The following is a 12,024-nucleotide window of genomic DNA, read 5'->3' as shown; positions in this document are numbered from 1 at the left end:
AAATCCTCCAAGTAGATTATATAGTGATCAAATATTCAGCAAATGTGTTTCAAGCCCTGGACATTTCAGTAACTGTGTGTATTTAGTTCAGCATTATTGTGATTTGTGTGTTTTAAGAACGAATTTTTGAGTGGAATGTGAATATTTCATGAAGTGAATTAATTTAGCCCTCAAACGTTAACATCCATCAGCAGCTGCTTTGTGGCCAAGGCACGAGTTTGCTGCTGTAGGTACATTTTATATGTAATGGAATAAATTAATACTTGTAAGACACATATCCTCATGGCAAACATTTCTTAAAGGTAAGTTCTTGTCCATGTGACATCGACATTAATGTAAAATACAGTATATTTAATTTTTCAGTTTGAAGTTATGTGTTGCTAATATTTCTGTTTCGAATCTCAAAATGTCATCCCAAAATCTAACAGAAATGATGTTTACAGTGATGAATTTTCCGATCATTTTTCTTTTTCTATTCTTTAAAATGGCAAATGGCAGAAAGATCAGGAGTAAGAATGACTGAGATGGTCCTCCACCACTAGAATGAGAAAGATGAGAAAACTACATTTCTGATGATTATGTTCCTGGAATTGACCACATTAATTTAATCTCTGGACCAATCGAAGTTTACAGATGACAGAATTAATAAACTGAAACAACTCTTTCTACACCACCACCACACCTGGTGTGAACACACTTGATATGAATTGCAGCACATCTACTTTTGATCAGTGGCAGCCGAGGTAATGCCAACTTCATAAACTGTAAGAAATTACTGGGCCATTATGCTCATAGAAAACTATTTATCGAAAATTATCATTATTATAAAATATAAATTTAAAAAATGTTATAAAAAATACACGATTTAACAAAAAGTGTAGCTGGTTTGTCTTTTCTTTTTTAACCACCGAAAGATGAACAATCTTCAACCAGAGTCGCCAAGAAGGCAAATGCATACGGGACCATGACTGCCACAGTGTAACAACATTTTTTATATGATTTGAGCATAATTACTGTATATGACATATTAATACATTATACTTCAACCAGTTATTCCTCAACATTTTCGACTTTTATACAACAGAATATAATTTTTTTTCTTCCTGTTAACTTCCACCCATAGCCCCGATCGGTTCACTTACCTACCATCCCCTCCCCAACACAGTATGCTATAGCAGCGGTTGCCAACCTGGAGGGGAATGTTTTAAAATGGTATTTCAACTAAGCTTTTACCTTATAATGCTCTTTGATTTCATCAGCTTGCTGGAATAATTTTTTTTTTTTTTCATATCAGAATTTTAGACAAAGGGTTTAACAGGTGCCAGTACGAGTTCCTATGGCGGACTTTTCTTGGCTTGCAAGTCCGGTTTACCTATCCTATTCTAATCTTCAGGGTCCGACTTTCTAACTGTGTCCACCATTCAGGATAAAAGTGAAACAATAAAAAAAATAAACTTGTGGTCTCGTTGAGTTATCACTAGAGAACTGATCATTGCCTTTCTAGCAACATATGACGAACTTTCGTTCGATATATTTGAAAACATAAAGAAACACCTTCCTTGATGGACATTAAAATTAAGGGACTATTATCGTTTCTGCAATGGAAAAAACAATTCTTTCAAAGGACTCCCAGTTGGTCTCTTTTTTTTTGCTAGAAGAACTTTGCCGCACTGACCATTCCGGTGATTAAGGGATGCATGCGAAAATTTCTAGGGGTGCAGATGTCACATTTTACATCGACTTCGTTATGTGGGTATAAAACAGTCGTATATTTATTTCTATACAACATACTGTTCATTCATTCAATCGTGAATTAATGACTAGGAAATTTTGAGTAACTGTGTGTATAAGGAGCCATTATACGGCCAATTTATTCAAACTAACATACAATATTTCCAGACCTGTATCAATTTAAAAAAAAATAATAACACCGAAAGAAGATAATATGAATTTGTATTTCATGTCCAAATCCGCAGCAGAACTTAAGTGACGTAATACAATATAATAGCATTTTGCTTCTCTTACCTCTATTCCTCGTCATTCTCTCCTAAGTGAACCACAACTGTCACTTTCCCTGTCGTGCTTCATGTAATTCTCTTCCGTTTTAATTGCATGAATACAAGAGGGCCGATTGTTGCAGCTCCACCACACTAGCACTCGGTGTCGGGGTAATAATTTCGGTGTTTTTCCTAGCATAAGACTTTAGTTGTGTCCAGATCATTTCTAAAGAATTTAGAATATAGTGGTACCGGTATTGAGGAAGTCGCAACACTTCGTCTCCATATGAGGCTGTGAGCTCCTCCACTACATATTTCTTACTAATATGGGCTGATTTGATTTCCTGCAACATAATTGCCTTGGTGGGTACTGTGCCTCATAAAGTTAATTATGTCTAATATTGTTGTTGCTTGTAGGAAATCGAATCAGCTACCGTGAATGATAACTTGCATTGTCCATCACAATTACACATTTTCGATCTCTTGGCTGATTTTTGAACCAGTTTTTGAAAACCTGAGCTGTCATTTCATCATGGCTATCAGCTTTGCAGTCCTCAATGTTCTACCCAACCCTCACTGGATGCACTTGGTGTCTTCATGATGCAATTGTGAGTTCCATCATCCCATCCTTTCTTCATATTATGGATATCGAACCATATTTCGTCTAAGTATACGATCCTGCAGCCCTCAAAACGCAACTAATGGAGACATTTTATGAATTTTAACACCAAGTGACTATCCATGCAAATTCCATTACAGCTTGTTTCTTTCTTTTAAGTGTGGAAACAAAACCCGAGTTTTATTAGAAGCTTCCAGAGTGTAGTTTTTCATATGTTTTGCAATTATTAAAATTGAGTTGTTAAAAAACTAAGTAATTTACAATTATAGAAGAATTTCAAACAGCAAATAAAAACACATGTGAGTTTGAATCTTCAAGAAAGACTGCAGTCAGTGTTAGCATTCAGGGGAGAATTGGCAACATATACTGAAACTTGAAACAGAGATTACCCCATCCCTCGCGTGGACAGAAAAAAGTTCGAGGACTGTGTTACTTCAAAAGGCAACTGCTCAACATGCAGTAACCTCTGTCTCTGTGTAGGGATCCATAGAACGATCCTACTTTGTGGCGAGTAATAGTTTATCCATCAAAAACAAAGAGGGGCTGTTAGAATTAACTTAGAATTCGAGCTTAAAAATCGTGTTTCCTACTACGTCCCTGTTGCAATCTTGATCAGGATATCTCGAATTGCAATAAAACACTTAATGCCATTTGCATCATTATACTTGTGTGAGAGTAAATCTCTGCTCTCATCTTCTTGAAGAACAAATACAGAAGTAAACTTAATGTTGAGGTAGACTTGCGACTTAACAGTATCTACAAATGAGCCAGATTTCGCAAAACAACATCAACCATCCCACTGATAACCTTATGGTAAGTGTAAAAAAAACTGGTTTCATTTTTCACAACAAAGATATCAAACATCCCACTGAAAATCTTGTGGTAAGTCTATTTCATATGTCTGATTTCATTTTTCACAGCAATTAATGATATGATTTTTCTTATTTGCAGTGTGTAATATTAAAATAATCCAATCTACCATGTTTCTATTAATAAGAATATAAGTCAGTAAGTTTGATAAAAACTGTATTCAATGTGCTTGAATAATATGATATATCTATAATTAATTATTTTTTTTTAATTCTCTTATTTATTTACATTGTGTAAATACAAACTTACACGTTGTAAATATGTACAAAAAAATTCACATAAATACAAAATACCGATAATGAAATGACATAATATGATATTAACACATAGAAGAATTTACATAATTTTGAAGTCAATCAACCAGGAAAATTATGATAAGAGAAATGAAATAAATAAGATATATGTACAGTATATATGTTTATAAGAAATCCGAAATTATAGACCACAAATATATTACAGACTGAATATTGATTTGTACACATATAAATTACTTAATTAAACTGAAGACATTAACTTGCTTTTAATTGTCTTATTATACTTTAATGGGTCAGATTATTAGAAGTTCTGGATGTAATTTTGCTACAGAATTAATGTCATGTTTAGACCAGCAGATGTGAAATATTTTGGTTCTACTGATGTTAAATTATTAATTCGTCTTGTACCGGTACCATATTTACATGCCTTTAATTATTCCCACACTGATTGTCCAGTGATATTTCGTCCATAGTATTTATGTCCACCATAAATTTTAATCCACAGTAATTTTATGTCCATAACAATTTTGTCCACCTATTTATGTCAACTTATAAAAATCGTCCATTGTATAATTTCGTCCACCACACTGAAATGTCCATTTTATATACCTTTAGTCCATTTTGCTTAGTATACAATATTTATGGTCCATTCTAGGAGTAATATATTATTTAAGAATTATATTCGGCTACTTTATTTGAATCGTATACAATGAATTCAACTACAAATTTAATTTTAGAAGGAAAAAAAAAAAAGAAAATTTAAATAACATATTAATTAGTTTCTACTTTCCTCTTCATCCCTCTCTTCGGTATTGTATAATTTTAATCTGTAGCTGATGGTATGAAAATATAAATCGAGCACATTTTGTGTTCTGTTGAGAGTTCGTAACAATGAATTTCTTTCTGGTAAATTCAGTAGCATTTTCTGATCTTCAATGGCCTGAATTTCTTCCCTTATTACAGCTGAGGGAGTCTCACTTGGGTGTTGTTCGCCCCTTCTTTTGATTCCTGCCATAACGTTTTTCACACCAACTTCAGCTCTATTCCCAACATGTGTGTGCTCACCTGGATACGAACATGTACCGGTACGTTCCTATTTGTGACACAACAGGAATTGCATATATCACGACTTTCGCACTGTCAATACGACTGAATGAGTGGAACTGATATGTAATTGTTATAAGTTATTTTATCCTTGCCTTTAGACCAAGAAAGTAAATATGCCATTATGACGTCTTTGAAATTATATTGTATAAATTTGATTCCTCGTTAAGAGTTCTGGTGCATAGATTGAATTGGATTTCAGTACAGTACCATTAAAACCATAAAAAAGTACATTAATAATGATGAAATTGTTTTCTATTAACTGTAATTAAACTTGTCTTGTACTTAGTTGTATAGAGAAAATTTTATATGGACTTTAGAAAAAATGACAAAAGAAAATGGACAAAATATGTGGACCTATAATATTAACGGACAATACTGAAAATGGATGAATCTTTTACAGAGAAAAAAAAAAAAGTGGACGAAATGTCTGTGTGCCAAATGAAGATGGACTATATGACTGTGGGCAAACTGACCTGGAATGGCCTTTAATATAAACTTATTAAAATTTTTATGATAAAATTTAACAGCGTATATTTATAATTTGTTCAATTTTTATACATTAAATTCAGAATAAATTAATTTATTTGGGTAACCAAAACGTTTCTTTAAACAAACATGTATGTATGTATGTATGTATGTATCTAATCCCTATCCACTTCACTTGTGTGATTCGGATTCCGCATTCTGTGAATAGGGGACAGGACTGTGACTCATTTTCAAGTTGCACACCACTTCGGCATGTTGTGAAGAGTTATGTCGTGTACTGGGGAGAGTGTATGTGTAGGGAATGAGTGAGGATGATGATGAAGATGAGAAAGGAAGAAGGGGAAGTAGCCTACTCCTGTCAAATAGCACCAAGGGGGCCGCCAGGCTTAACGTCCCCATCTGACAGACGAATTACTATCAGTAGTGACACATGCCTTCTCTTCATATGCACTGCGGAGAGATTTGAGATTTAATCCTGGCATATTGATACACAATTTAGTTATTAGATGAAAGATGAGTGGAACGGAGAAAAATTCTCTTTGGCACCAGGATTTGAACCCGGGTTTCCACCTCTACGTGCCGATGCTCTATCCACTAAGCCACACTGGATTCCCATCCCGATGTCAGATCGAATCCTCTCAGTTTAAGTTCCACCTCTTGGGTTCCCTCTAGTGGCCTACCCTCATGCACTGCTTCATAGACATATGACAATGGCACAGTGTCTATACATGTGCAGAGGTGCACTCGTTATGAGTGACTAAGTGGCCGGGATCCGACGGAATAAGCACCGTTTTTAAATCACAAAGTGATTTTTTTTTTCTTATAACATATATTATTATGATGTACCGAAGTACATATGATATTTCCGTGCAGATATTCTGCATCATCATATGATGAACGATGAGTGGAACGGAAAAAATTCTCTCTGGCACCAGGATTTGAACCTGGGTTTCCAGCTCTATGTGCTGCACGGAAATATCATATGTACTTTGGTACATCACAATAATTGGTGTTGTGGAAGAGAAGGCTTGATGGCCTTAACTACACCAGAATAAATAAATAAATAAATAAATAAATAAATATAGTAATAATATATGATATGCGAAAAAATAATCACTTTGTGATTTAAAGACGGCGCTCTAATCCGTTGGATCCCGGCCACTTAGTCACTCATAATGAGTGCACCTCTGCACATGTATGGACATTGTGCCATTGTCATACGTCTATGACGCAGTGCATGAGGGTAGGCCACTAAGGGGAACCCAAGAGGTGGAACTTAAACTGAGAGGATTCAATCCGGCATCAGGATGGGAATTCGGTGTGGCTTAGTGGATAGAGCATCAGCACATAGAGCTGGAAACCCGAGTTCAAATCCCGGTGCCGGAGAGAATTTTTCTCTGTTCCACTCATCTTTCATCATATGATGACGCAGGATATCTGCACGGAAATATCATATGTACTTCGGTACATCATAATAATATTAGTTATTAGAGGTTGTGCACCACCATCTTTCCTAGTCTCGAAGTAGAAATTTTATATGAAAATTTCTGTCCCCACTGGGAATCAAACCCACGCTGGCTAGTCTGGAGGCAGACGCACTACCTTTTAAACAAATATTAATTATTCGTTTTTGTAGTAAATTTACTGGATTAAGATTAATATTTGTATTTGCACCCCAAACAATAATGCCATATTGAAAAATACACTGAAAAAGGGCTGAAAAACATTACACAAAACTCTAAAGGGTAAGTAGCGAATAGATTTAAAATATATATATATATATATATATATATATATATATATATATATATATATATATATATATATATATATATAAATGTAACATATTTTTTATCGGCCTCCACTATCCCAATAGCTGTGCAACACTGTCCTTAACACTTTTTTTTATTATTTATTTTAAAAAATCATATCAGATATTGAAATAATAACAACAAACAACATAAAAAAGCATCTTAAAAGAGCTATACAAAATATTGTTTTCAGTATAAAAGGAATTTTAAGTTATATAAAGCAATTACAAGTCACCACATACCACAATAAACTAATACAAGAAAATTTTAATCCAGAAGTTAATTCTTGTTGATGTTTTTCGTTTAAACATCTGAATTTCTGTTTTATAGCCTCCTCCTCTTTCATAGTTTGCAGTTTTAATATCTTCCTCTCCTCTTCTAGTTTTTTTTATCTGCAAAGTAAGTTTTCTTTTTTCTGTTTTTTTCCTTTCTTCCTTTTCTGATTCTTCGTATCTTCTCCTGGCAGCTATAACATTAATTTATCAAACATTGCATGGGTTATTGAAACCTGTTGAATGTTTTCATAGTGCTTGATTGCATTTTATACTCTTCTCTGTGCAGTGAGAATTTGTGCGAGTAAATTTTCTACCAAGAGGCCCTTATTTATAGATAAACCACTTTCTACTGTTGCATTTCCATGGGAAAATATAATACATAGCGTGATAACCTGATGAAATTCTGAATATGATTGACTCCTAAGCAGTATTGAAGGAAAGAAGTAAATTCTTTTAGAAATGCATCCATTTACTAAGAATACTTTGAAGTTCATTTCTAAAGTAGAATGAAATTCATTAGGAAGCAAAACATATTGCACTTCTGCTTTCTCTGCAACACAATCTGTTTGAATAGACTGCATGTTGAACTTTAGTCGCTCTTGTTCTGGCTGAAGGAACAGCCTTACACTTCAAACGACTTCCTTCCACTGTCTTCTCAGTCATTCTAATTAAAGTAATGTGGCATTCTAATCTCTATTTCTGGCCATTGGGTTCATTGGATATAACATCTTTGAGGAACATTTTTGTCTGAAATGCTAAATAAATATTTTTCAGGTCACGTAAATTGAAGAGTATAGGAAAAGTATGTGCTCTGCCCACGTTAGCAAATTATTCAGGAGAGCTACTTAAAGTTTGACTTCAGTACGTTCTTTCCATGTATACCATCTGTCATAGCAATTGGACTGTTCACATTAACAGTGTTTTTTATTCATAGCAATAAACTACATAGAATTCTACTCCACACAGCATGCACAACTCATTTAAAAAAAAAAATGTGGACAAAGCACGTTCTTTTCCTGTGGTCTTCAAATGTTATAAATAATATTCAAGTTATTTATATGCTGTTTAGTTTTTTCGCGATATAAATAATCTATATTTTATATAAGTAATTATTATAACATAAATAACCATTTTTCTTTGTAAAATAGGTTATTTTATTTAAATAATTAATTATATATTATATAACTTCTTGCATCAATTAAACAAACCGATATTTATTATTTATATTCTGTTATTGTTCTTTAGTAATATAAATAATATTCAAGTTATTATTTATATTGTTATCGTTCTTTAGCAATATAAATAATATAAATATAATATTAGATTTGGAACAACACAGTTGCATAATACTGGTGTTAGTTTTATCTTTTTATATTATTATATTACACTATCTTGAAACACAATAAAATGAAAACAAGTGATGAGGAATTGAATCTGAGACGTTGACATCTAAATTCCGACATTCTTCCAACTGAGCTATGAGGGCACAAGTATAGAAACACTGGAAAAATTGGCCCAATCCCCATCCAAGATTTTCTGATGATATGTAGAAACTCGTCCATGATGCAGGGAGGACAAGGCTAATTTATTGGGATTTCCCGGTCTCTGATCGGGTCAAAAATCCTGATGGAACCAATATTTAACCCTTGTGGTGAATTTTGGTGAAGTCCCATCGATTCCATCCATGTCTACTCGACTGCAAGATGTGATCGAGTTATGTGGAAAATAGACTAAATATTGAATCGTGATTTTTTCTTTTGTTTTTTGAATGCTTAATTGTTTGAATGTTGTAAGGTAGACGCCAGTAAGTTTGTTTTGTTTATGCCACGAAAGATATTTTTTGTTGAGAATAAAATCTTTTTTTTTTTCTTTCAATTTGCAGCCATTATGTCATAATAAATAATGATAATGTCACGGCATAATACATTCATGAACCTGATGTTAATTACTAAAATAATCATAAAAGAAACAGGAGCAATTAAAACAAAAAAGAACATAAAATCACTAGGTTGTGTTTAAACACAGGACCTCATGAATACCAGGCCAGAACGCTACCATTACACTATAAAGTAACACAAGGAATACTTTAATTATAACTGTAAATATAAGGCAACATGGTCCAACAACATGTAACATCGCCTGTCTCCGAATAGTAGTGAAGATACCCGAAGGGAACTTTGCTTCTAGAGAGCGGCCACTTTTCTTTTGACAACTGTATATAAAATGTAAAGTATTGAAAAGTTGTGACATTGTTTGGTGTTGTGACCACATTAAAAATTTGTTCAGTGATCATTAATACTAACAGTGAAATTACGCAAGTTACTAGTTTCGCAGAGAGCACAACCATAGTCCATTGACTGTGGATGAGATTGGAAAATTAGAATTAAATATTTTATTATTGTTGTCAACTTTGTTTAATTCTGTTTTATTTCAGGAACAATTACTGACCTGACTGCTGTGAAACGTAAAGCCAGTGAAGACTTGACTTGTCGGCCAAACAAAATAATAAGATGAACTGTAGCGGAATATGATATATGTAAGAAAAACAATTAATCAGAAACATCAGTCTGTCTTGCCAGTTAAACTGAAGTCACGGGAGGAGACTATTGAAATGCTGGAGAAAAAACAATTGACACGCTTACATTAAAGAAGAGCGTTTCATGTTCGTAGATGAAAATATTGTCATGATAATATGTGATGCAAATCTCTGCATTTTATGTGATGCATTTACATATGCTCCAAAGTATTTTAGCAAATGTACACACTTTACGGTTTGAAGAACGAGTTGTACATGCCCCTTGTATACTTTCTTTTTCGAAGTGCACAGAAATCTACATCTAAGCTTTGACTTTTTTGTGTTGCACATGTTCTGTCAGGTTCAAACAGTTTCCATTTCAACCATCAAGCTTCAGAGTGGATTTTGAAATGGCATCCCACAATACACTAAGAACCATGTTTCCAGAATGTGATGTACTGGGCTGTAAATCCCACTTCGGACAGGCATGGTATTGTAAATTGCAAACATGTAGTGAGCTGTTTAAGGAATACAATGGTGGAACTGAAGTAGGTCGTTGGTTGAAAAGTTTATTTGGACTTTCTTACGTTGCGCCAACAGAAGTGGGCGATTTATTTGTACAATTAATGTCTGAAGTCCCTTCTGGAGTTGAAAAGTTCATGGACTATGCGGTTGAAAATTATATTCAGGACGACGATCCGTTCCCTCCCAAAGTATGGATCGGTCACCACTCACGAGACACGCGAACCACAAAAAATGACCCTGAAGCCTTTCACATACATTATAACACACAATTTTATTTGCCTCATCCTAACATATGGGGAGTTCTGGAGGCCTTAAAAGAAGTACAGGTGGAAACGTGCATTAAGGTGAATGGATGCAGCAGTTTCTTTAAGATAAGTGATTCAATAAATGTTCTGTTAGAAATTGGAAAAATAACACAGATTTTGTTAAGAGTGTTGGACAGAAAGGTGTGTCTAAACTATCAGCTATACTGTATGTGCTTGAAGGGGAAAATAAAGTAAGACACTTGTTTACTTTCACTGGTGTTGAGTTGTTCCACTGGATTTTGGTATAAATTGATGTTCAGTTGGGCTAGGTGTCGAGTCAGGTTTCACCACTTTTAATTATATTATACAGTTTTCATTATATAGAAAACATTTGGGCCTAACCAGAGATACGGAATAAATTTCATATAAAATAATAGTGAAAAATTACTGAATTGCCCAGGCCTAATCTTCATTTTTATTATCAGCAATATAAAAAGTAAGATTAGTAAAACTCAATATAGCATAAAATAATAAATTAACTATTTAAATTATGCAGGGTGTAATGATGTGTATTATCAAATTTTGAGGAATTCGAGAGAATAATCAAACAATGTAATTTTTGTTAGAAATTCAGGCATCATGTCATCGCCGATGTAATGAATCACAATTAAAAAAAAAAATATTGCAATTTACTTGATCAGCTACATATGTTTATATCAGTAAAGGTGTCATGAAATGGAACAGAACACGTTACAGTCAAATACTGTACATTATAAGAACACAAAGACTCTTGCCAACAAACCAGACATCACAATGGGAAGTTTGACGTTGTGTAGCATCAATCACTGATCACGTATTTTGTTCTTTAAACAATGGTTTGGGCTTGTTCTTCCCACAATTCCTCAAAGTTCGGCGATATTTCTGAATACTATAGTTGCAATACAACTCTCTTTGACTCCTTTCATGCAAAATCGTCGACTATGTGTTCGTAATTTAAAGTTCACTCTCCAAGTGGGCAAACCATGGTCATTCAGTCTTTCTTGACACAATGTTGATCTGTATTTTATTTCCTTCATTTTGCTGAAAGATCTTTTAGTCAGCAACTGCCACTAGAATTGTGTAGAATATCCTATTAACTATACAAACATTTGGATATAAACCGTCCAGCTTTCATTTCCTCAACCTATTTAACAGTAAGGGGTTTAATAGTGTAATATGTAGCTAGTCGGCGATGTATACAAAGGAGGGAGAAAGGAACTGGCCACCCTATCCCATTATCTTCTTCTAGTTGCTTCATAATTGGTGCCTTCTTGGTATCAT

The 12,024-nt window shown here is 33.9% G+C and overlaps 1 protein-coding gene across 1 annotated transcript in view; it reads left to right on the top strand.

Annotated features, from left to right (window-relative positions):
- The window catches only part of LOC138707365 (sodium-coupled neutral amino acid transporter 9 homolog), a 135,732-nt gene extending 124,810 nt beyond the window's left edge, over window positions 1-10,922 (top strand). The window contains exon 10 of the mRNA XM_069836663.1: window positions 9,854-10,922. Within this exon, the coding sequence (XP_069692764.1) occupies window positions 9,854-9,871 (18 nt within the window). The 3' untranslated portion in view covers window positions 9,872-10,922. The remainder of the gene's footprint in view (window positions 1-9,853) is intronic.
- The last annotated feature ends 1,102 nt before the right edge of the window (window positions 10,923-12,024 follow it).

Source organism: Periplaneta americana, chromosome 10, assembly GCF_040183065.1.
Source record: "Periplaneta americana isolate PAMFEO1 chromosome 10, P.americana_PAMFEO1_priV1, whole genome shotgun sequence".
In the NCBI taxonomy this organism is placed as follows: domain Eukaryota; kingdom Metazoa; phylum Arthropoda; class Insecta; order Blattodea; family Blattidae; genus Periplaneta; species Periplaneta americana.
Note: the sequence above shows the minus strand (reverse complement) of the source record. Positions and strands in the feature narration are given on the sequence as shown.